This window comes from Chaetomium tenue (assembly GCF_020726465.1).
Source record: "Chaetomium tenue strain MPI-SDFR-AT-0079 chromosome Unknown F5144scaffold_6, whole genome shotgun sequence".
Taxonomy (NCBI): Eukaryota; Fungi; Ascomycota; class Sordariomycetes; order Sordariales; family Chaetomiaceae; genus Chaetomium; species Chaetomium tenue.
The window spans coordinates 2102842-2126570 of NW_027117334.1; the positions used below are offsets into that span (position 1 = coordinate 2102842).

Sequence of the window (23729 nt, forward strand, 5' to 3'; positions counted from 1 at the left end):
GCGACAGCAAGGTTGGCTGGCTGAGGTGTATGCTTAACGAACGCGGCTCGAGATTGGAATCTGGACTGGCCACAAAGCTGTCGATGTCATCGTACGACAGTGTAATGTCCTGTTGTTCCATGTCCGCGGCTGGATTGTGCGGATCACGAAAGATCGAAGGTTTAGCGAGGCGGAAGCCTGGAAGTTTCCTTGACGAATCAAAAGAACCTCAGGAATACCTCCAACCAACCCACCTCTTCAAAGCTCTCTCCAAAACCCCCGCCCACCTGCTGCAAACCACTGTCTCCTCACACCAAACCACCAATCCCCCTCCCCCAACACACAATCACCACCAACAACACCACGCGCACAACCACAACCCACCCACAAAAGTACCATGTCCAACCCCAGCCTTAATCCCACCCTCAGCCTCTCCCTAATAACCTACGACCGCGGCCCGCACCCACTAACCAACACCCCGCGACCCCACCACTGGGCCTACTTCCTCGACACCGGCACAGAACGCGGCACCATTTTCCAATTACGCGGCATGCCGGGCGGCTTTTACTACCCCGGTCCGGAGGACTTGGATATGGCGCAGGGGGGTGAGGTGGGTGGTGTAGTGGGGAAGTTGGAGGTTGGTGAACTTAAGATGGAGGTGGAGGGGGATGGGGTGGAGGGGGTGGTGGAGGTGATTCATGGCGTTTTGAAGGGGGTGCCGGTGGTGGTGGATGAGAGTGCGGAGTGGAATTGTCAGGATTGGGCGCTGGAGGGGTTGGAGGGGCTGAAGGGGGTTGGGGTGGTGCATGAGGAGTTGGGGAGGGAGAGGGTGAAGGCGTGGTTGAAGGAGCGGTGGTGATGGATGGGGTCACGGGTCATTCCCAAGGGAGATGGGATTGGGGTGGTTACCTACTGAAACTACCTAGGTATGGATGGTTCTGCTCGGCCTCAAGGGCAATGGCGACGAGACGTGGACCTAGAGTTATAAGCGACGGTTTGGGTGGCAACACCCACCCCCCCTGTCCCCTTAAACCGTCATGTAGTAGTACCGGGTGGCCTCATCCCACTCCATGAAGACCTCGGCCTCCATCTCCTCCACCTTCACCACAACCTGCCGCCACAAACCAACCGCAAACGAGCCCGGCAGCAGAGAAGGCATGACCAGCGCGCACAGATAGCCGTCACCCTTACCACTAACCAGCTCACCCCTCGCATCCCTCGCCCTCTCCCCCGCCGCCTGCACCGGGCACATCACCATCGCATAAGCCTTCTCCTCCACCTTGAACGACTGATACTCCACCGGCGGGTTCCAGCGCACCACCATCCCCGGACGAATACGCTCCACAAACGGGATGTCGAACGCATCCGGCTCCGGATCGACGCTGGAGTCGAGCAGCTCCAGACGGGAGAGCGCCGTCGCCGCCGCCGTCGTTGTGTCGGCCGACTTACCGGCAGCAGACGACGACCCCGGCTTGGCGGCGTTGCGCTGCGAGTCGATGTGCAGCTTCCAGAACTTGGTGTGGAAGGCGCGGGCCTGCTCGACCGAGACGTCAGCCGTCTTGAGGCAGCGCGTGACAAACTCGGGGACGGGCAGGCGCAGGAGCTGCGGGCCGTTCTCGGAGGGGGCGAGGAGGGGGGGGTTGATGGGGGGCGTGCCGGACTGGAGGATGGGGAAAGGTTAGTGAGTGAATGGATGGGTTGTGGGGGTGGTCAGGGGATGGGAACGTACGTTGCGTTGGATCCAGTTGCGGAGCTGGTTGTTGTTCCAGGTCGCCGGCATGGCGGGGCTGTATTCCAGGGGCTGCGCCTTGGGCATGGGCACACGCAGCATCTCGGCGTAGCGCATGGTGTTCTTGCTGGCGCCGAGGTCGGCCAGGCAAGGGTTGACGCAAGCCACGACGACGGTCTTGCAGCTGCGGGTGCTGGCCGGGTCGAAGACGTGCTTCAACGTCTTGGTCAAGGTGCTCTGCCGAAAGGGGACGTAAGCGGGCTTCTTGCTGGTCCTGCCGGCGAACGAGTCGGCGTCGGCGAGCGCGCGGCCACGGATGCAATCCTTGAGGACCGACAGACTGGAGTTGATCTCGCGGGCTTCCTTCATGCGGTTGGTATCGTGGGCAACCTTGTCGCGGGCGGCTTCAGAACCCGCCAGGTCGATCAGGTAAAGAAGGCCGTCTTTGGCATTGGGGAGTTGAGGGTTCTCGAAGCGAATGCGGCAGATAGCGTGCGAGCGCGACGAGTTGTCGTTCCTGAGCGTCGGCGTGGTGCTACGAAGGGCGGCGGCGGCATCGATGTACGCGAGGAGGGTGTCCTTGTCGGTCACATGGTGCTCCAAGGCTCCCGCCATCTGGGTGACGCCGAACGAATCCTCGAGGATGGAGATCTGCTTGCGGTCGTTGAGGAGATCTGTAGCCAAGGGGAGAAAACGGTTAGCTCGGCCGCGCTTGGGAGAAGAATGGTTTCATTGGGGAACATACCGTATGCCGTTTGGCCCGCCAGCTCAATGATAGACATGGAGATCTTCCTCTCGCCCTCCAACGACCCATCCATCAGAGTCTCGGCCACGTGCCGCTGCAAACCGCTGACTGTCAGAGTCTTGCCGGACGCGGTTTGACCGTATGCAAACATGGTCCCAACGCCCCCGCCCCAGGCCCAAGGGACCAGGGGATGGACCAAGTCCTTGTAGATATGGCCAGTTGTGGCATCCGGGCCATACATCCGGTCCACCGAGTAGTCGAAAGACTTCCGATTGTTAGATTCCAGCTACCTGCCTAGCTGCGTACGCAGTGATGAATGTGTCACTTACCCTGATTCTCGCGGGCCCTCTCACAGGTTGCTGTATCTCGTGCAAGTCGGCAGTGCTTGTGCCATCACGGATGTAAACGCCAACAGGGAAGCCTTGGGCGAGCTCATCATCCAGCATCGGCCGCACCCTCGCGCTCACCACGATCTCCGGGCTCGTCTCTGTGTTATCGCTCTCTTTGGGGCCTGATGTTGTCGGTCTAAACTCAGAAACGAGCTTCTTGTAGCGGCCGACGTTGTTGAGGATGTATTGCTCCATGGTCAAAGGCTTGAATGAGGCTTGAATGCAGGGTGGAAAAGCAAGGGATTCTTCTAAGTTCTCCGATCGATAAGGCCTCACTCCCAAAGGTTCAGGCAGAGGTGAGAGATGTTGAACCGAAGCCCAAACGACGAGTATGGTGGTTGTTCTTTTATCACCACCAAACGCAGATGCCTGAACTGTGCTGGCTCTGCTGGGCAAAGTGCCTACCCGTACCTTACCTCCTGACATGGGCCAAACAGAATGCCCCAGTCACCAGGCAACGATTTTGCCCCACAGTTGTGGGTTGAAATCATTCGTTACGAATGGCGTTCGCCTTGGTGTTTCTGGCCAATCGAGTTCGTTCAGACTTCTTGAGCGAAAGGCATCAGCATTTCGTTCTGTCAACCACCGAGTCTTTTTTGATTCGACCCAGTTGTCACTGCCTAAAGCTTCAGGAAATATTGACTGAAGCCTGATGAATCAGGAATGCGACCTCGATGCTGGCGGCCAGCAACCGGGAGCTTGATACGATGATTAATGATTATTGGTTTGGGACGAGTCGGTGTGGTCTCTCGATTCCTGCAAATTCCCGCTCCCAGATGACCAGAACACGATGGGAGAAAGCAGGGTTAAAAGATTGCCTTGTGTGGTTGTTGACAACACGGAGCGGGATGCAAGTCTGGAGTCCTTGAGTTATTTTTATTCTGGATTACTTCAAACCTAGGTACTTTGGTATTGTGCCATTGAGGACTCGGGGAATATACTTCAGTGAAGTTCTCCGTAACTCTTGACTGCTTACCAATTGTATCGGGGTTGACATGTGAAAACCTTCAGTCAGTTTAGAGTGCCTTGCTCCTCGGTCCGTCGATGAACATTGCAAGTTAGGTAATTAATGCTACGGAGAGGCAGCTGTCACCGACGGCTGCATGACGGATGCACCTGGCTATGTTCATAAAAAAACCTAGGAAATCCGCATCCAGTGTCTTGTGTCTTCTTTGCAGCCCGAGAATCATCACAACTGCCACGGCAGTGGACGGGATGAAAGCGGGTTTCTGATTGATGCTGATTGGGCTGTGCAAGCCTTCGCATGCTGATATCCGTCAGCATCCATCTTCAACGAATGCGGTTTCCCAACTTAAATCCGCCGTGTCGTGGCAATGGTTATTGGATTGCATTTGCATTCAGTCCTGTTGAAGGAGACGGCTGCAGTTGAGTGCATTGTGGGTGCTAGTCCGATCCCGTCTCCGTGAGCCACAAACCGGATTCAGAAAACAAATAACGTCGGGTACGAAGTAAAAGAACCCGAGTACTGCTGAAAGAAGTTATCAACAGAAACTAGAAATGAGTAAATATTTCGCTTACTGGTTACCAAATGTCTTTCCTTCACTCTTGTTGGCGACATGTCGGGGGTCCAGTGCACCGAAATTGAACACTTTGTATGGTAGTTGGTTGGCAACATCAAGTTTTAGAGTGATGTCGCATGCCCTTCCGGGCCGACATTTGCGGAATGAGCCAACGCGAAAGCGTTTCTCGGCCTCAAGCACGAGAGAATTTGGGAAGTGTTGGATGATGGCCCCGATACCCTGTCAGAAGAAGCCGAGGCCTGTGGCAGGGCAACCGCCAAGACTCAAGCCAAGCATGCAAGCCGCTTGGTTCAGGGGCTATCCCAGCACACCCATCAACCCCGCCAGCCCACCATGTTGTTGCACCTGCCACCTCAGTTGGGCGTCGTCCGATAAGGGGGACCAACACGTCTGTAAACCGGATAGATGCGCCCGCGCCTTCCTAAGTTGTTTGTTGGCGGCCTAAAACCCGCGTTTCGAGTGCCGACTTTTTTTCGTCCCACCACGTTCATTTCTGTCGATAGGTAACCCACCCCACAACGTTGAATTCGGACCGGCTTCAATGAATGACATTGGCATTTGCGTTCTGACCCTAATGATCGATATTCCGTCTCGTTATCATCGTCAACATTGGAGACCACTCGCTCAATGATACCGGATCGAATCGGTTGCATCTGGGCCTTACCCTAAGCTGCCGATGTCACACCGGCTCCAGACCTAGCGCTGTACCACGTTGCTGGAACGGGAAATGTCTCCGGGGCCTTCTGCACCGTTGAGGGATGGAGCCGGGGCGCCATTCTCCATCCCGTTCAGCTGCCAACCGAGCCAACACAATCGGATGTGAAATGGCCGCTGCGGTCTCGGAACTCGTTGGCCAAGCCGAGAGCCAAGCCGAAATCCGGGTTGGTGATCATGCGTGTGCGCTCAGACACTCTGGGAGCCCCAGGCCCCCCCCGCGAGAGTGAAGCCACATCTACAGTGAAGCAGGCCTGGCCTTTGACTGGCGCCCGGCTAGCATGACGACGGGCCCAACATGGCATTCCTTGGCTAGCCAATGAACTGGAGTCGGCCCAAAAGATATGGTGGGTGACATCGAGGCGTTGGCGACCGACGCCAGGGGGGACCCGACCCAGCGGGAGACCAACATCCCGCCCCAGTCACCGTAACGGTACTGCTTCGAGATGTTTATCACCTGTCAAATTTCCATTCCAAGGGCCGTTTACAAGGCGGGGAAGCAACAACATGACTGCCGCACAACCGCCGCCACGCAAAGCAGAGTCAACATAGCTCAAGACGATTCTGGTTCATCCCCAACGAACCCCCTTCCACGTCGACGTCGTTGCTTTTCGAGTCACTCGACGCCTCTCCCGACTTCCCGTTCTGCATCAACCATGTCACCATGGGGTTCTACTCCCCCCCGCCACCGGCTCGACCCTTCAGCGAGGACAAGGCGACGTTGCTCACCTCTTGGTGGATCACAACAATGTGCGTCTTCATCATCATCCTCCGCTTGATCGGTAGATACGTACGCGTGGAAGCCCTATTCGCCGAAGACAAAGTCGCGGCCATCGCGCTTGCCCCGTTACTGTTGCGCATGGCCTTTGTGCATCCCATTCTGCTCTACGGCACCAACAACGTCCTCGTGGACGACGCCCATGCACTCACCGAAACCGAAATATACCACCGCTCGATTGGTAGCGGCCTCGTTCTCTTCAGCCGAATCCTCCACCCAGCAATGTAAAGCTCCCCGTCTCCCCTTCGCCAACCTTTCCAACAACCCCCACTAACAACACCACAGCCTTTGGCTCTTCAAAGAATCCACCCTCGCCTTCTTCGACAGCCTCGTTGGGACCTCCGGCAAGCACACTTACACACGTCTGCTCCGCTACACGCGCATTTTCCTCATCGTGAGCTTTATCGGCATCTGCATCGCCACCCTGGCCGAGTGCCATCCCTTCCCGCTGCACTGGCAGGTCGTGCCCGACCCCGGCGGCCACTGTCGGCAGGGCTATGTGTACCTAATCATCACGACGGCATGCAACGTGATAACCGACCTGCTGCTGGTCGCGCTTCCCGTGCCTGTCGTGTTGCGGAGCAGCATTTCGGCCGGGCGCAAGGCGTTGCTGGTGTTGCTTTTTAGTCTGCACCTGCTCACGGCACTCGTGGCCTTATATCGGGTGCCTGACATCTTGCGCGAGCGCAGTTATCAGGCTACGAGGACCATGTGGGCGAGTGTGGAGGTCTTGGTGGCTACCTTTGCGGCGAATGCGTTAACCATCGGGACGTTTATGAGGGATACTGGACTGAAAAAGAGGAAGTTCCGGTATCAGCCGCCGGAGGAGGATGTCGTGAGGAGTGCGCGGAGGGAGTCTAGGGTCGTCGGCAAGACAGTGTCGTGGGATGACCCTGTTTCGGAGGCAGAGGGCGGGGTTGTCACAGAGGTTGTAGGTAATGATGCCAGTGGCTTGCGGGAGACGGGTGGCACGGGGAAACCAATGCTGGCAAGTCATAGGGAGGGAGGCCGTAGCACGGAGAGCCTCGACTCCCTAATCCCACGGAGCCGGGTTGGCGCGTCGACACCAAGCGGAATGGGGGTCATCAAGACGACGACGATTCAGATTACGGCTTCCCCGGCGGACGATCCGTCGCTCAGGCCGGGTGGTGGAGCAGTCACGGCCAGTACGAGGGGCAGACTCCGGGGCTCCAGCATTCAGCTCCAACACTTGCGCCGCCTGTCTGATGCAGATGCTGGTCTGTGAGAGCAACAAGCTTCAGGCCGGCCTACGTTCTTTCCCGTTTAAATTTAATGCAAATTGATGTGACTTTTCCGCCACTGCACCATCCCCATGTCACATGGAAGATGGGGGTCACTGTTGTCTGTTCACGTCATGCAATTGTGATGTCGTTTCATGCAAAGTTTCATGTAGCATTTGCTCTTCCAAATCCGACTCGGTCGGTGGGTATACAACGTCAAAGATTGTTTTGGCAATCGGCACCCGGACGAGAGCTGCCAGGACTGCGCACGCCTGTGACAAGGGCGATTCTTCTCGATGCGTGAAGCCTCAAGTTCTCGATGCGTTAAGCCTCAAACGATAACCGAATGGACCTTATCATCCCTCCGCGCCGAGGTCTGAGGAAGGCAGATAGTTCGCAGTATCAGTGGGGAAGTGAGACATCCGTGCTCACTGCAACAGCGCTAATCGACGCTAGGTAATTCCCCTCGTGGCAGTCCATTGCGTGGTCTGACAGGGGCCTTGGACGGCACGCAGTTGCCGCGTTGTGATGATTGTGTGTCACCAAAGTCGACCTCAACTCTTTTCCTCTGGTTCCGCCAAGCACAAGGAAATGACATGCTGGATTTATTTTCTTGGCTCATCCCAAAGCTTCACTAACCATCAACCAACACGACATGTTTTCCGGCTCAATTCATGTCAGAGCGGTTCGGCAAAAAGGCGCGCCAAAGGGGGGACTCGGGGAGTGGTCGAGACCTGCCCTCCCAAACCAAACCACGCCATCGGTTCTTGGAGGGCCGCTAATGCAGGCCAATGCAAGCCCCTGCAGGTTGCAAAACGCAGCCCAAAAGAGCACACACACTTCGCTCTTTCGCTATTCCCTGATGTCAATGCTGAGAACAATCCGACAGGGATGTCCCTCCTGGTGTGTGTGCTCGCGAGTTCCAATCGCACGCCAACAGGCATCCCCAGTCCAGAGCATAACAGCTTATCGGTGAACCTGATCGGCAATCTTTTTTTCTCTTTTCTGCTCCTGGTAAGAATCGGCTTCCATGTCGTTCTAACGTAATACATGAATGCAAGAAGGCTGTGAAGACAGGTGGAAATCCGCTGGATGCTGTCTCTCTCCAGTCTCTCGTCACGAACACTACAGGGCACTCCCCCACAGGAATCTCAGCAAGTCGAAGACGGGTGGCGTTGCGGGGAAATCCACCAGGTCCCTTCAGCCACCGAGTCGCTCGTCCCATCCACAACCAAGCACATCCCCGTTGGACGCCTTGGTCAGCCCCTAGTACACCGTAGCCGTCCGTTTTCTTTGCGGTAACTGGCTCCGTGGTCGGGCTTATTGGTAATAGAACGATACGCAACTTTGGAAACCAACGCATAAGACGCCAACGGAAACGGAATCCAGACCTCGAGAAGCCAACCGACTCAGGCGTACCAACCCACACACAGAACATACGATTTCCGGTATCTCACCCTCCATGAAGCCCAGACACTACCAAACCCACCAACAATTCTCACCCCAATGACCCCTCGATCATGGCACTCAACACCAGCAACGACATCGAGATGAACCCCCTCGGCCGGCTTCACAGCTCCGCAGGCACAAGCAGCTTCACGGCCCACGGTGGACGCAGCCCATCCGACACCCGGCCTAGCTCCAGCCGCACCGGCCCCCACCGTAACAACAACGGCACCGGCGGCGGGGGGATGCAAGCCCGCTTCAACCACTTCATCGACAGCTTCCGGCGCGAGGACGGCACCGGCAGGGGCAACAGCTCCTCACGCTTCTCCATCCACGCCAACCATGCCGACGACCACACGACCCACGACGAACCCTTCAGCAGCGGGCCCCCCGCGGTGCGCGACCACCACGGCGAGCGGTACTACGACCTGCACACGGCCAACACCAAGACGGCCAGCACGCTGCTGGCGCGCGAGCTCAAGGGCCGCCACCTGCAGATGATTGCCATCAGCGGGTCGATCGGCACGGGGCTGTTTGTTGCGTCCGGCAAGGCGCTCAGCCAGGGCGGGCCGGCGTCCGTGCTGCTGGCGTATTTGGTGGTGGGGGTGATGCTGTGGTGCACCGTGCAGGCGCTGGGGGAGATGGCGGTCGTGTTTCCGGTGGCGGGGTCGTTTGCGGCGTATTCGACGAGGTTTTTGGATCCGAGTTGGGGGTTTGCGATGGGGTGGAAGTAAGTGTGGCTTTGGGGTCTGATTTTCGGTGGTGACATGTTGGTGGCATATGGAGAGATAAACTAATCATCGTGATTATAGCTACGCCCTGCAGTGGATCGTTGTTCTCCCCTTGGAGATCATCGCCGGCGCGCTGACCATTGGGTATTGGAATCCAGCGCTGGACCCATCCATTTTCGTGACGATTTTCCTCTTCGTCATTGTTCTTATCAACTTGGCGGGTATCAAAGGCTACGGAGAAGCCGAATTCATCTTTGCCATCGTCAAGGTTACCGCCGTGGTCGGATTCATGTGGGTCGATCCCCTGTCCCCACCTGGCACAAACAAACCCCCTTTTCCATACGTAAACCACTAACACCACCAAGTCTCTTGGGAATCGTAATAAACATCGGCGGCACGCCAACAAGCGGCTACATCGGCGGCCGATACTGGCGTGACCCGGGCGCCTTCAACAACGGCTTCAAAGGCCTCTGCGCCGTCTTCGTCACCGCCGCCTTCGCCTTCGCCGGCACCGAGCTCGTCGGCCTCGCCGCCGCCGAAACCGCCAACCCGCGCAAATCGCTCCCCACCGCCATCAAGCAAGTCTTCTGGCGCATCACCCTCTTCTACATCGTCTCGCTCACCCTCGTCGGCCTTCTCGTGCCCCACAACGACCCCCGCCTCCTCAACGCCACCAGCATCGCCGACGCCTCCGCCAGCCCCTTCGTCATCGCCATCGAGAGCGCCGGCGCCACCATCCTCCCCTCCATCATGAACGGCGTCATCCTCGTGTCGGTCATCTCCGTCGGCAACTCCTCCGTCTTCGGCTCCTCGCGCACGCTTGCCGCCCTCGCCGAGCAGGGGCAGGCACCACGCATATTCGCCTATGTTGACCGCCGCGGCCGGCCCCTCGTCGCTGTGCTCGCCGTTTCGGCGGTGGGGCCCCTAGCGTACCTTGCGAACTCGGACCGCCACGGCCCGGTGTTTGATTGGTTGCTGGCGGTCAGCGGGCTGAGCACCGTGTTTACGTGGGCGAGTACGTGTCTGGCGCATGTGCGGTTAAGGAAGGCGTGGGCGTATCGCCGGCGGGAGGTGGGAGATATGCCGTTCAAGGCGCAGGCGGGGGTGCTGGGGAGTTGGGTGGGGTTCGTGTGTAATTGTGTGGTGCTGGTTGCGCAGGTGTGGGTGGCCATTGCGCCGCTGCCGCGGGATGATGGGGGGGAGTGGGATGTGAGTAGCCGGGCGCAGAATTTCTTTGTGCAGTGTCTTGCGCTGCCGGTGGTGTTGGTGTTTTGGCTGGGCCATAAGCTCTGGTTTCGGACGGGGTTTGTGAGGGTGGAGGATATGGATATTGATACGGGGAGGAGGGATTTTGGGAGGCTGGGGACGATCAAGGCGCAGGAGCAGGAGGAGAGGCAGAGCTGGCCGAAGTGGAAACGCTTTTATCGTTTTATCTGCTGAGATAGTTGAGAAAAATAATGCATAATACTTGGTGACTATGAAAGCATACACGCTTCTGACATACCCAGCTTGCTGCTGTCAGCAACCTTGGCTTTCCTTTATTGCTATACTTGATAGTTGCTCGATTCAGGTATCATAGTATTTTCAGTGTTGAAGCTGGCCAAGTATCTTGAAGGGCGCCCTATCTTTCTTGGGTATTCTTGAGTAAGCATAGAACAAGACCACTTTGCTTGAATGGGGGTTGGAATCTACTAAGCATGGTTGAAGGGCTGTCTATAGTGTGGCATTCGACACCCCCTTGTCATCGACTCACAACCTGGCACTTGGGCGGGCATTATTTAGGCGTACAGAATGGAATATAGTGCGTAACAGATCGAATTTCAAAATTGGACCAACCTCTGATAACATTTCGAGACATGGAGCCACAAGATTAACCGTGACTTAGGTACTCATCTTCAAATCATGCTGATCTACCTGCAGCCTTCCCACTAGATACATTTGGAAGCTTCATTTGAGGATCCAATCCAATGAACTAACCGCTGAACAGGGCCGGGCCAGGAATCTTGTAGTCCGTGATGGTGGTGTAGGGGTTGAAGAGAATGCCGGGGTCGGTGCTCTTGTACAGCGCTGTCCCCGCCACGCCCGTCGGGTTCGCCGTGCCGGAGCCCGTGATTTGGATATTGAAACACTGCGGGTAGTTCTGGGCGCCGTTGGGCGAGCCAGCTCCGTGAAGGGCGATGATCTCGTGGCGGAAGACGTAGTTGCCCGGGGCGATCGACTTGGGCACCTTGGTGGTCCAGACACCGCCTTGGTCGATCAGAGTCTGGGAAGCCCACTTCTGCGTCGCGTAGTCGATGCCGACCTCCTCGATCTTGACCCACTTGAGGCTGTTCTTGTCCGCCTTCGTGCAGTCTCCGCTGCACTTGGCGATATAGGTGAGGATGGGGCCGTACGGGTGAGGCCATGTGGCCGGCCAGTTAAACTGGACTGTGCCACCCGCGGCAACCGATGTCGTGAGGGTTCCTGGCGAGGCGTTCTTGTGGCAGTTGATGTGAGCTGTCTGGTATTCGTTCGGCGCGACGAAGCCACTATCCAGGTTCTCCGCATACCATGCTGCGATGTCGGGAACGGGCTGCCCATTGACCTTGGCGTAGTAGTAGTCCAGGATGAAGCCCTGGTTTGTCTTGCCGTCGGTCTTGAAGCTCGTGACCATGCCGTGGCCCAATACCGTCGTGGCCAGCGCACCGACGAGCGCGGCGGAGAGGCTTGCGTGCGCCACCATCTTGGGACAAGTTGCAGTATGGATTGCCCGGCGTGATAGAATGAGGTGTAGAATCAACAAGTCAAAGCTCAATGTGACTGAGAAAGAATTATTGCAGCGACTAGCATTAGAAATCAGGGAAGAGAGGTTGTTTAAATACAAACAATTGGCGTGCCAACCCTACGCGTACGACCCGGTTCTGACCCCTGAATCGGGCAGTTGTTTGTCGGCCCCGGCTCTCCCGAAGGTAGAGCTTCGTGGCGGGGATCGTAATATAAGTGGTGGAAGTTTGCGCCACTGGCAACGGTATCGAACCCTCCACATCGAGAAGTATTCATTCGGTGATGTCGAAAACAGGGGCAAATGAGGGAGTCCGGAGCGCCTTCATCCGCCCCGGCCAGGATTGGACGATGAGAAATACTCATGTGGGGGCAAAGACAACCTTTTGAAACCCGAATACGGAATTCTGATGAACCGGTTTCTCATCACAAAATGTATTGGGAGGAAAATCAATTATACTCTTATCCTAGAGGGATGACGAAGATGGATGTGCATCGCAAAACAACCTACCACTCACCCCTGATTCTATCTGCCGCAGCCCTTCCTCGCCTACTACATCGATTCTCAGCAGCTGCCATAGTTGGCCAAAGCCGAGAACTGGATGGGACTCCATTCTGAACTTAACAACGGGCATGTCCTGTCGGTCTCGAGATCAGGTTCTCGGGCATCACGCCATCGCCGGGAGTGTTAGCCTGGGAGGAGACGGCCGAAATATACCGCACCACTGGAAACGGCCCAAACCTGAGCACGTTAGGAATGCAAGTCGCCATGAATACAATATTGTTGAACTCACCCCGGCACTCTCGGGGTTATATGTTAGGCATTACCTCGAGAACCCGTTGCTTATGCCTTTTCACATACATGTACCCTAGTATCCATGTAACCGTGGACATGTTTCTACAACCTGGCAAAGTTTACATCCGGTAAGGAGAATGCAAGTTGCGAAAGATGACAGGCTCGACGAGGGTTCAAGTATTGCAACTTGCGAGGAAGCTACCTAATTACCCAAACATGCTACCCAATGCAGTTCATCCAGAAATAAAGACACAGAGACAAGCGAACCACGTCTCTAACTAGCCATACCTCCCCCTTTCCCGTTATGCCAACATCGATTGGGTCCTCCCAACCAAGGTTATCCCTGCAAAGTGCTGCGTACAAAGCAAAGGGGGCCTAGGATCGTTAAGACAGGGGAGATCCGGCGCCATGGTGATATCAATAAGCTCCGGGCCTGTAGGAGCCAGAAGTAACACAGGTGGCCTTTCCGCAGTCCTTCTTTTTCTCAACGGTGGTTTGCTTGACGGCACCGTTGGGGTTGTAGGTGGTAGTGGTGGTGGTGGTAAAGTCGCACCTGTAAACACAGAGTCACGTGGTGAGACTATGTCGGGAAGCTAAAAGGCCACGCGAAGGAGAGAGCTATACTCACATGTCGACAAGGGTTGATGGGTCACAGGGGAGTCCAAACATGTTTGGCAACGAAGACTTGGGTTTCTAGCCTTTGAAATGGTGCTTGGGGGGCTTGGGTAAGACGTATGATGGACGGAAATGTATCTTGATCGTGTGATAATTGTGGTTTGGGTGTTAGGTCTTGGGGATGGTTTGAGAGTCAAGACGACCTGGGGATGTTGGACCTTATATGCGTGATGCTGGTATGGCAGGAACATGCTTTTGCATCGGCTGAGCTCATTGACCTCAGCCCGCAAGCTCTGGAGTCATGGTTGAATGCAAGATTCGCCTCGACAAGCGCCCGAGAAACTGCCCTGGCCTCATTATCGACCCTTACGTTGTGGGCGGTAGCTTTGAGCGGTGCGCCATGCGCCAAATCTTGCCGATACCCGACAGTTGTTTGGTCCTCAATGTTCTAAACGCAGGACTTGCCGCCAACCGTTCTTGAGGCCCATCGTGAGCGCCAGGATTAGAATGCGCCTCGGCTGTGTGATGGAGTCCGCCCTCCTCACCGGGAGGCTGATGGAACCAACAGACGGCACTAGGGGAAGCGGGGCTGAACTGTTTGGACGGACAGCCTTGCGATGCAGTTGGGTGGTTGGTGGTGGAACGCTCTTATTGGATACCGAGGAGCTGGCACTTCAGGCGCGCGTCAACCAAATCTTCCGTTGGCACCAGGGGTTTCATCTGCCCCCGCTCACTGACTTTGTTCACCGAAAATCACCTGCACCTTTGTTCGCATCTCAACCCGTCGCATCCCCCAGGCTTCCTTCCCGCTTGACTTTTGCGAATATCACATCCTTCAAACTCCTTTCTTCACACAGATTGCCATGGCGCCAGTCATCACGCAATGGAGCGATTTCGACAGTGTTTACGAGGCCTTCGAGATAAACACACACAAGTTCTTGTACACGACATTTTCAGTTATTGACGATGACGACGTCTTCTACTTTGGCCAGCTGAGCGCCCCTAAACTCAAAATCAGTTTGGAGCAGTACACAGCTGCATTGGAGCGGATCCCCGACGAGGATCTCTTTCCCGAAGTGCCGTCAGATGCTCACCTCACTCTCGCTGCGAATGACCTAGACGTTGGCGCGCTCTACATCAAACGACCACGGCTGAGGATGTACGAGGAGTATAAAAACGATGACATGCTCTCCGTCATCCCCACCCTACTTCTCGATGAGGCACGTGCATTGCAAATCATCTCACAACAACCTCACCCTGGCATTATCGGGTACCATGGTTGCCGTGTGCGAAGGGGGCGCATCACTGGGCTCGTGCTTGACAAGCATCCGCATGACCTGAAAGAGTATCTCAAGGATGGGGTGGGTGAGATTGACAAGGAAGCATTCATGGCCGCGCTGGAGTCGGCCGTCCAGCATCTCCACTCTCTTGGGCTTGCTCACAATGGTATGTTTGATGGGGATATCCGGCCCCTGGTCCATTGTCCTTGGCCGACGTTGAGCACGACATCAGCACTGCCAACTAACATTGATGTTTAGACATAAATCCCGCCAATATCCTCATCAACTCTGCCAAGATGCCGGTGTTGGTTGACTTTGGTTCTTGCCGCAAGATTGGTACAAAGCTGGGCGCATCTCGGGGGACGGTGGGCTGGATTGACGGCGATATTCTTGAATACGCGGTATCTGAAGAACGGCACGACTTGTCTGCCCTAGAAAAGATTCGCGTTTGGTTTGACGCCCCAGACTTTGACAGATAAACAATTCGGGCTTGGGGTGCTTGCCGTGCTATCCGTGGACAAGCTAATACCTCATGGATGGAGATGGCCTCAAAACCTGGAACACCACGAGGGAAGCAAATTACTTGCTGTAACCAGTTAAATTGTAATATCAGTCCCTTGGTTTTGAGATCCAAAGAAATCCTTGTTTGCCTCGGGCATTTGATTTGGTGTTGCACACAACCCATTCAAGGTCAACAGCCAGAGGCTCAAGCGGTGATCAAGATCTGGGCGGTGAATCTACCTATGGACAAGACACCTTCCCATATCCCGACGAATCCGTAAAACGACGACGACTTTAAGGTCAGCCCCCAACAGAGATACAGCAGGTGCTTATCTACAGTCGTCCCCGACGCGGACTATGCCTCGAGTTTCAACAAGGCCAGGCACCAATCGGCAAACACAAATACCCGGGATGCGGTTGATATTGTTGAACGCGGCACGATCCAAGAAATAAACCTGCGGTACCTGCCAGAGGCAGTGGGACATTAATCTGAACGAGTCGACATCGCACCGCCCGGCGCATCCACAATGCAGCCATGACCACCTTTCATAAAAGCGCCGAAGACAAGGTGTGGCCGGGAGAACGGCAGGGCAATCCGGCTCGACCAATGCCTACTGGTCACAAAAGGGGCTGAGTGCCATGAAGCTTTGGGACTGACCAGGTGTATAGTCGATCTTCCCCAATCACGTCTGTAAATGATCCGGAAGACGGGCCTGACAAGCCGGCTCTTCTATATTAGAGTACAAGCAGGACCTGGGAATGCGATGGAGGAACCAAGCGCTAGCCGAAGCGAGCCCCGTTTCGCTCTAGTCTATAGGTAGTTGGGGCGGAGCCAGCAAGTCATGGTAAATACACAGTAAAGCCCAGGGCTAACTAGCAGGTATTGGCCTATTTTTGGCAGTAATCATTGTATTTGTAGGTGCGTACTTAGCTCGGCATGTACATACCACATAAGGACTGTCTTGGTAATCGATGATGATCAAGTGAGAACCTTCGTGTGCTCTGGCTCTGAGCAAACACCATGATGCAGCAGTGGTTTTCTTCAAATCACAACCAGGATGTCTCTTTCCCCACAATTTAAGGACTCTGCATATGATAATGCCTAACCCAGAACAAGCCTGTATTTGGGGGCGAAGGATTCCCTCGTCCTTTTACTCACGCAAAGATTTCAACTTGGGGGCGAAAGATTTGCTGGCGTCCTCTCATTCAGGTAAAAGATACAACGATATAGTATGCAAAGGGCCTAGGGGGGAACTGCAAGGTTCAAAACGGATCACGGACGTTGGACGTATTATGATGGGCTGGCAGATGGTAGAAGAGGGCAGCCACGTCTATATAATGGCTTACCGGCTGCTTTTGTACCCAAGAATATCTGACAAATCATATCACCACTCTCAAACACTCGCCTTTCGACTGCCTTCACCATGTATCTCAAATCCAGGTCCTCCTCGCCAGTCTGGCTGCTCTTGCGGCGGTGGCCTCGGCAGGCTGGATGAATATGGGCATGATTTGTGTCTTTGGAATCTGCCAATACTCCGGAAGTATGCTAAGTTAACTTTAATTATTCCTCATGGATTCCTTCCGCAACAGCTGCGGCTGTCCCTCTTACTGTTATTACGTTTAGACCATACCTAGAGGATGAGTTCACTAATCCTTGGTACCTTACTTAGCGTTCCACACCGCCAACGGAGATTATCGCGTCAACGCCAACACCGGATGCCGGGCGACGGAGGTGCCCGATATGATCGAGTTTTGCGTCGATCACGCAAAGGGTCGGGCACATTTCAAGTTCAAGGGTTGGACCACCAAGAGCTGCTTGCATGAGACGAGCAGCGATATCAACACGTGCGGGACTGGAATGACCTGCGGGACTATAATTTACGAGCCTGTCAAGTGCACCTGGTGAAGCAGGGAGCTGGATGGATGGCCTGGGGGGGGGGGGGGCAGGGATTACTGCAGTAGGCCCGAGAGTTTGATAGGGAACAGTCGTGTCAATGCATCAAGTTTCTCGATATATCGTCCAGGGCCCTTCTTAAGAGAGACAGCGGATAGTTTGTTTGGTCGACGTCAAAGTAATGATATCGAGTACCCATCTCCCACGCCAGCGATATCTTCCGGCGGCCGTGGACAGTTCGCAACTTGAAGCCCTTCGGGTATTGTGCTCTGTGGGGCCTAAATCGGTGTTGAATTCTGTTCCGGAGGGTGAGCATTGCAATGCAGCTCGGCGGACAGCGAATCGGTGGAATTAAGTCACAGCCAGGCCCCAGAACCTTGTTCGGGTTGGTTGATGTTGTGTGGATACGGAGGCTTCATTGCGAAACTCCGTACTCCGTAAGTGGACATAAGTTCTGGAGAAAAGAGCGGGCCCGTGTGACCGAAAGGAACGGTGGCAAGGGGGACAGTGACAAGGGGAACGAGTGTGCTGCGCGAGCTCAGAACCTTAAAAGGACAAGAGTCCCCAAGCCGAATCAGGGTTTACGCTCACCTCAGCTTTGCCCAGCTCCGATCAGCCCGAATGCCGCCGAGGATTTGGGACTACGAACCGGTCTCTTCAATCTCGTCTCAAAGCGGATGCCGTGTTTCACCATCTAATAGCCCAACGGGCCCCAACCCGAATACAAAATTAACGATAGCCCAGCCGTACAGCTCCCGCAGTTTTCGGATTTCTTGATTGATGCATGGGCACCATGGCACCGTTTCTTGCTCACACCTAGTGGTGACATTCTACTGCTTGGCATCCCCAACTAGGTTGGTTGGTGGTTTAGGTCTCAGCTGCGCATCCGCTGTGCCGCATCCGCCAGCTATTTTCCCCTCCCCCCATCCCTTCCAGCCAGTCAGAGGAAATTCAGCTGGAGCGGCACACCAAACTGTGCCTTCACCTAGGCAGGCACTTCGCTTTTGGCTCCATGGCATGTCTCAAGTCCACCAAAATGTTATGTTACTGGCCCGCCCGACGGCAGGATGAGAGTTTGAGAATCTGCTCGCCCGTGGCGGGTTTGGCAACGCCTCACCATCCTCCAACCCCAGGTACAAAGCCTACCGCATTCGCTCTGCCGGGACACGCTTGTGCCCGTTCTTCATCGACTGCCGGTCATCCTTTGGTGTTTACCTTCGGCGTCTGAGCCTCCAACACCATCATGTCTTTGTCACCATCCGAAGACCAGCTCCTTCGCACCACCGGGCATCTAATGCCGGTGGAGGCCATGAAGGTGAGTTGACCAAAGTCGGGCGTGCCCAGCTTAGCCATCTATCTCTAACATGATATCACAGGCTGTCATATGGGTGGGCTTTGCACTCTGCTTCATCGGCTTTTGTGCACGCTCATACATCCGGTGGATATGCTTCCGTCGTCTGCTGCCTGAGGACTGGATCATGATGGCGGTGCTCGGCATCCAGCTAGCCGCAGCCTGTGTCGCCCAACTGCGGCTGCATTATGTGTACATGCTCGAGGATGTCTCCAACGGCGCGATCCCCATCCCCGCGACCTTCGTCGACGACGTGCCCAAGGCACTCCACGGCATTTTCATCCAGGGGATTCTTAGCATCACGGGGGTACATGCTGTGAAGTTGAGCTTCCTCCTCTTCTTCCACCGCCTCGGCCGCCAAATACCCAAGTACATCATGTTTTGGTGGTTCGTGGCGTTTGTGACCCTAGCATCTTATGCTATCAGCATCGCTCTCATTGAGTACAAGTGCATGTTGAGCTCCCTCGATGTCATCTTTTTCCAATGCACTGCGAACGGCGAGACCGCGCGGCAATGGGCCTATATGATTGCCTACTGCACCATTGACGCGGCTTCGGACCTCCTCAGTAAGGATCTCACCCCCCGAAAAACGGATACACGTAACTAACAACTCCAGTCCTCTGCCTTCCCATCGTCATTCTCTGGAAAGTCCGCCTCACCATGCGGAAGAAGCTGATTCTCGGCGCCATCTTCTCCCTGACGTTACTCACCGTCGCTGTGACCATCATCCGCGGCACCATTCACACGGGCAAAGTCGCCACCGACGGCTCCCAAACCCAAAACATCGCCTGGGCATGGTTCTGGCTCTCGATCGAGTTCATCATGGGTAAGAGACTTTCCTAAACCCCTAAACCCAAACCCTCCAAAACTAACCCCCTCCCCAGCCTACATAATCTCCTGCCTCGTATCCTTCCGCATGCTCTTCGTACACAACGAAAAGACCTCCGCCCTCGCCCACCGGCACAACCAACACCACCACCACCACCAGCAACTCCACCCCCACGAAAAACACTGCCTCTCCCCACACGCACGGCACCGCCCCTCCGATCCCTCCCAGCCCCCCTCCCGCAAGTGCTTCCTCGACAGCTTGCTCGACACGTTCCACGACTGGGAGGGCACGACCCGCGCCAGCGGCAGCGGCCGCTTCCTGGACGGCACGCTGCCCTCGGGGCGGATGAGTGTTGATTTTATGCAGTACGGTACCGGCGGGTACCACGCCGGCGGGTATCACACCAATGACAGGTACGGGTATGCTGGCGAGGAGGGTGTTGGTGATGGTCATCATCATCATTCGCTGGGGGGGAAGAGCGTGAGGACGGCGAGTAATAATAGTAGTAGTACGGTTGTTGGTAGTGGGGTTGGTGTGGTTGAGAGTAGGGGTGAGGATGATGAGGAGAGGCCGGATTCGGCCAAGACGTTGACGGGGCCGCCGCATGTGTATGAGGTTGCGCAGGTGGCGAGGCCGGTGAGTGCGAGGATCGTGACGACGCATGGGAGTCAGTCGTCGCAGGATATGGGGTTTCGGTTTGACTTTGGCGGGCCGGGGGGGATGCGTTGATGTTTGGGGCTTTGTCACTTGACTTGTATGGATACATGTAAGGGGCAGTGGCGTTTTTGGGTCTCATTTCTTGTCATACGATACCATTGTAAACAAAGGTTGCATTTTGTACTGAGCATATCGCGGTGCCTAGGGGGGCCCTAGGATGAACTTAAACCCTTGAGCACAATCAACTGTTGAAGCGAAGGCTGGATCCCCGGGTTTACTACAATGAAGTGCACAGTCACAGAAACAAGGGGACGGTATTGTAAGCATCGGGTCTCAAACCCTATCCATATCTCTCTAGCTGCATCATAACTCGCTCTATAAAAAAATCAACAGCAACCAACCGCTCTCCGTCAAAATACCAGCTTGCCCTAAGCGGTGGTCGAGGCGCAGTCGCCGCCGCCCAGGCCGCCGCTGCACAAACGGGTGCAGCCAATGCCGAGCTGAGCGACGGTGATGCACTTGTCGTCCTCGAGCTTGGTGAGGAGGTCACCCTTGCACTTGTCGCCGTCGCTGTCCTGGTAGGCGAACCAAGTGTCGGTAATAGCGTCGACCTTGATGGCCTTGATGTTGTCCGTCAGGGGAGCATCACCCGACGAGAAGCCGTTGTAGACCTTCTTGTCGACCTCGTTGGTGCTGGGTTAGGGGGTTAGTCAAGGTTAAGCTGACAGGGGAAAGGATGACTCCGCGAGTTGATGCTACGTACCAGTTCTCGTCGTCGTACATCTTGGTGGCGGCACCGAAAGCAGTGCTGGTGAGGCCGGCAACGAACAGGAGGGTAGCAGTGGCACGCATGTTGACTATTGAAGTATCTGGTTTGTGGGGTTTATGAAGTGGTTTGCGGTTGTGGTTGTGTTGAGATGTCTGTTTTTGTTGCTGTTGTTGTGAAGCTATCTGATGATCTTCCTTTCCACAGGCGGGATGCAAGAAACTTATACTTGGTTTTTCTCCCTTGATCTGTGATCAAAGTCTATTATCTTCCTCGCAATGTATACAAGTTTTCGCTTCAAAGAGAAAAGCGAGGGAGGCCGTGGCCGCCGCTGATGCATATCTCACTTTCATGTCACGGCTCATTGTCCGTGACAGGCTTGGCCAACACCAAGCCCAAATTGACCAAAGTTGAAGCTCCACAGGCCCCTAATGTGGCATGATGATCAAATCGCATTACAAGCCTCGGATATTTACGACGGGCCGAGCTGGTCAGCTTCAACCCGATGTCGCGGCCCGGAGAGGGTCCGGCAGTTTCATGCTGACGGCCCCGATGCAGCGTTGATACGCGTGGACGCTTGAGGGCCCACAGTTTCAGCAGCTTATCCATTGCTTTGAGAGCGTTTACGACGGGGCTAGCTTTTAATTGCCGCGCTGCACCCGAGAGAAAACGGTCCGCCCAAGGGGCCTGCAACAAGCAGAAATGGTATGAGGCCGCACCGCCACGTTTATCGACCATCAGATCGGCGTGTTTCTGTCATTCTATGAACTTATCTCTGATCGGCTTGTTTCCAAGAAGAGTTTCGCCAGATGCGAGCAATTAACACCTATTTCCTAGTCATATGAGTGCTGCGTGGAACCCACCAAGGTTTACATTCTCCAAGGCCCAAGCCATGAGTCTCGCGCGAGTTCTTGTTGGGCCTGCCAAATCAGTTTGTCCTCTGCTCCCAGAGTCTGAAACTGGGCCTCGGCTGATACTTCCTCGGGCTTCGAAAAGTACGGTTTGCCGTCTGCTTCGCATTGCACAGGACCCTCTGGCAGCTTCCCGTGATACAGAAAGTTTCGCACATGGTGTGCGACGCACAGAGAGGGCAGAGCCATTGTGCAGTGGCCATATCCCTTAACCTCCACGATCTGAGACCCCTCAAATACCTCATTTGCCCCTTTCGCGGAGATCATGGGGCAAACAGGATCCCATGTTGTCGAGAGCAGTAATAGCGGATGTGCCGTTTTGACCTTTTTCTTCGGGACGAAGGTGTGTGTATGCGGGATTGTCCAGGCCTGCTTGGAAAAGTAGTAGTCGTACTGGATGTCGGTGAAGAGGGAGAGGTTGAAGAAAGGGAGCAACTGGTCCACCAGCTCAGCTCGATCTGCGGGCCACTTGAGAGGCCCTGAGGTACCATCGTTGAGGCTAACAAACTTGAGCGCATCGCCCAAGCTTTCCCAGGCTTCCTCTCTACCGTAAGCCAGGAACGCAGCGGTAGCGTTGCCGCGCAACAACAAAGCCAAATTAGTTGCTAGGTCCCTCCAGGTCGCCGGCTTATACAGTGCCGGAAACACGCCATTCTGCCAGACTGTCCAGTAGTCCAGCACGCCGAACACCGTGTTATTGACGTATACTCCGACCGGCTCATCCTCCAGCTTAGCAAACCCCGTCACCACCAATTCCAGCAACTCTTCCTTGGTCCCTGCCAGTTCCGCCAACGCACAATCGGTTTCCCCAACCTTGACACACTCCTCCACAAATCCCTCAAGCACCCGGTCCGTATCAGTCAGCATCTCAGCATCCAGCAACTCCTCATACCAATCGAACTGGTTCGCAACCCCATCCACAATCACCCGCTCCACCCTATCCGGGAACATAGTAGCGTACGTCTGTCCAAGAATAGTGCCATAACTGAACCCCCAGTAATACAACCCCTCCTGTCCGACCGCATCCAGAATAGAATTCATATCGGCCGCCGTCTGCGGGGTATTGATGTAGCGGCCATGGTCGCCCATGGTGTCCGCACAAGCCTGCACAAAGCCCTGCGTCCAGGCCCACAGCTCACCACTGTCCTGGACAACCCTCTTGGCGCGCACCGCGGACAGCGCGCGGCGGTCGTCGACGGTCGGGTAGCAGGTGGCGCGCGGGGTGGAGCCGTTGACGCCGCGCGGGTCGAAGCCGATGAGGTGGAAGCCGTCGCCGACGATGTCGGCCAGCTGCGCGCCGCGGCGGTGCACGGTGGCGGTGCCCGAGCCGCCCGGCCCGCCCGGGTTGAGCAGCAGGTTGCGCGTGGTCGAGGTGGGGTTGCGGCTGCGCAGGCGGACGAGGGGCAGGGTGAAGGATTTGTCGTCGGGGAGGTTGTTGGTCGTGTTGAAGTGGTCCATGGGGACGGTGAGGCTGGTGCATTCCAGGGTGCGGTCGGCGATGGTGCCGCAGAGAGTCCAGCGGATGTGCTCCCCGGAGTGGAGGATGGCGTGCTCGTGGGGGTGAAAATAATTCCATATCTCGTGTACATATGGGTGGGCGAGTGTAGCCAAGGTACTGTTGATGAGGCCTATCAAGAGAAAGTATCTCCCTCTCCGCTTGAAATTTTCGCGGACCGTCTGCCATAGTGACATCGCGCGAAGTTCCTCTTCGGGTGAGCCATCGAGGGCGGCAGGCGCATTTATGAGCAAGGGCGCGCGCTCGCAATCGGGTTGAGACGAAGAGATTCGCATGGTGGGACACAGTGTTCTTTCTCAGAGGTTGAGAAATCCTACCTGTTGTCCCCGCTCAAATATCTCCCAAAGGCAAGATGACAAGGAAACTTTTGAAGGGCGCCGGCGGGACGATGAGACTGCGGGGGAACCTGCGGGAGTCACACTCGGCCTCAATCTCAGCTCAGCCCCCGAGCCTCGGCTCCACTCCTTGACTACCCCAAAACGTGGTTGGTCCAGCGTACCTATTTCGTATTCAGGCGCCTCGAAAGAGACAGAAAACCGCCTGGGTTTCGTACCTCCTTG

At 55.6% G+C, this 23729-nt stretch overlaps 10 protein-coding genes across 10 annotated transcripts; 6 read left to right on the forward strand and 4 right to left on the reverse strand.

Moving 5' to 3' along the window:
* Positions 1-228: 228 nt before the first annotated feature.
* On the forward strand, positions 229-838 carry F5144DRAFT_632562 (uncharacterized protein; the record flags this gene model as incomplete). The annotated part of the gene is made up of 1 exon (XM_066792503.1): positions 229-838. Exon 1 carries the CDS (start codon positions 377-379, stop codon positions 836-838), a length of 462 nt encoding a protein of 153 aa, XP_066639906.1. The 5' UTR covers positions 229-376.
* A 168-nt stretch (positions 839-1006) lies between these two features.
* Positions 1007-3037, reverse strand: F5144DRAFT_497469 (P-loop containing nucleoside triphosphate hydrolase protein; the record flags this gene model as incomplete). The annotated part of the gene is made up of 4 exons (XM_066786209.1): positions 1007-1639; positions 1709-2382; positions 2454-2718; positions 2783-3037. The coding sequence occupies 4 exons, from the start codon at positions 3035-3037 to the stop codon at positions 1007-1009; spliced, it is 1827 nt and encodes a 608-aa protein (XP_066639907.1).
* Positions 3038-5582: 2545 nt separating this feature from the next.
* On the forward strand, positions 5583-7195 carry F5144DRAFT_354715 (uncharacterized protein). Its single transcript, XM_066784336.1, has 2 exons — positions 5583-6099; positions 6161-7195. Exons 1-2 carry the CDS (start codon positions 5762-5764, stop codon positions 7119-7121), a joined length of 1299 nt encoding a protein of 432 aa, XP_066639908.1. The 5' UTR covers positions 5583-5761; the 3' UTR covers positions 7122-7195.
* Positions 7196-8636: 1441 nt separating this feature from the next.
* Positions 8637-10733, forward strand: F5144DRAFT_595401 (amino acid permease-domain-containing protein; the record flags this gene model as incomplete). Its single annotated transcript, XM_066790688.1, has 3 exons — positions 8637-9292; positions 9375-9584; positions 9971-10733. The coding sequence occupies 3 exons, from the start codon at positions 8637-8639 to the stop codon at positions 10731-10733; spliced, it is 1629 nt and encodes a 542-aa protein (XP_066639909.1).
* A 532-nt stretch (positions 10734-11265) lies between these two features.
* F5144DRAFT_657515 (glycoside hydrolase family 61 protein) lies at positions 11266-12015 on the reverse strand (the record flags this gene model as incomplete). Its single annotated transcript, XM_066793189.1, has 1 exon — positions 11266-12015. One exon carries the CDS (start codon positions 12013-12015, stop codon positions 11266-11268), a length of 750 nt encoding a protein of 249 aa, XP_066639910.1.
* A 2154-nt stretch (positions 12016-14169) lies between these two features.
* Positions 14170-15601, forward strand: F5144DRAFT_582578 (kinase-like domain-containing protein). Its single transcript, XM_066789506.1, has 2 exons — positions 14170-14910; positions 15003-15601. Exons 1-2 carry the CDS (start codon positions 14328-14330, stop codon positions 15221-15223), a joined length of 804 nt encoding a protein of 267 aa, XP_066639911.1. The 5' UTR covers positions 14170-14327; the 3' UTR covers positions 15224-15601.
* A 2781-nt stretch (positions 15602-18382) lies between these two features.
* F5144DRAFT_495471 (uncharacterized protein) lies at positions 18383-19333 on the forward strand (the record flags this gene model as incomplete). Its single annotated transcript, XM_066786101.1, has 3 exons — positions 18383-18454; positions 18642-19056; positions 19107-19333. The coding sequence occupies 3 exons, from the start codon at positions 18383-18385 to the stop codon at positions 19331-19333; spliced, it is 714 nt and encodes a 237-aa protein (XP_066639912.1).
* Positions 19334-19373: 40 nt separating this feature from the next.
* On the forward strand, positions 19374-20269 carry F5144DRAFT_354801 (uncharacterized protein). The gene has a single exon (XM_066784337.1). The coding sequence runs from the start codon at positions 19407-19409 to the stop codon at positions 20046-20048; it is 642 nt and encodes a 213-aa protein (XP_066639913.1). The 5' UTR covers positions 19374-19406; the 3' UTR covers positions 20049-20269.
* A 23-nt stretch (positions 20270-20292) lies between these two features.
* F5144DRAFT_615031 (uncharacterized protein) lies at positions 20293-21042 on the reverse strand. The gene is made up of 2 exons (XM_066791785.1): positions 20740-21042; positions 20293-20669 (listed from the first exon to the last, which is right to left on the reverse strand). Exons 1-2 carry the CDS (start codon positions 20826-20828, stop codon positions 20405-20407), a joined length of 354 nt encoding a protein of 117 aa, XP_066639914.1. The 5' UTR covers positions 20829-21042; the 3' UTR covers positions 20293-20404.
* A 569-nt stretch (positions 21043-21611) lies between these two features.
* Positions 21612-23444, reverse strand: F5144DRAFT_496965 (Alpha/Beta hydrolase protein; the record flags this gene model as incomplete). Its single annotated transcript, XM_066786180.1, has 1 exon — positions 21612-23444. The coding sequence occupies one exon, from the start codon at positions 23442-23444 to the stop codon at positions 21612-21614; it is 1833 nt and encodes a 610-aa protein (XP_066639915.1).
* Between the last annotated feature and the right edge of the window lie 285 nt (positions 23445-23729).

Excerpts from the sequence above, each read along its gene's own strand:
- F5144DRAFT_582578 (XM_066789506.1), top strand. The coding sequence starts at position 14,328 with ATGGCGCCAGTCATCACGCAATGGAGCGATTTCGACAGTGTTTACGAG. Across the intron at positions 14,911-15,002 it reads TCTTGGGCTTGCTCACAATG|ACATAAATCCCGCCAATATC; the intron begins GTATGTTTGATG and ends ATTGATGTTTAG.
- F5144DRAFT_615031 (XM_066791785.1), bottom strand. The coding sequence starts at position 20,828 with ATGCGTGCCACTGCTACCCTCCTGTTCGTTGCCGGCCTCACCAGCACT. Across the intron at positions 20,670-20,739 it reads ATGTACGACGACGAGAACTG|CACCAACGAGGTCGACAAGA; the intron begins GTACGTAGCATC and ends CCCCTAACCCAG.
- F5144DRAFT_354801 (XM_066784337.1), top strand. The coding sequence starts at position 19,407 with ATGCTCTTCGTACACAACGAAAAGACCTCCGCCCTCGCCCACCGGCAC.
- F5144DRAFT_354715 (XM_066784336.1), top strand. The coding sequence starts at position 5,762 with ATGGGGTTCTACTCCCCCCCGCCACCGGCTCGACCCTTCAGCGAGGAC. Across the intron at positions 6,100-6,160 it reads CGAATCCTCCACCCAGCAAT|CCTTTGGCTCTTCAAAGAAT; the intron begins GTAAAGCTCCCC and ends ACAACACCACAG.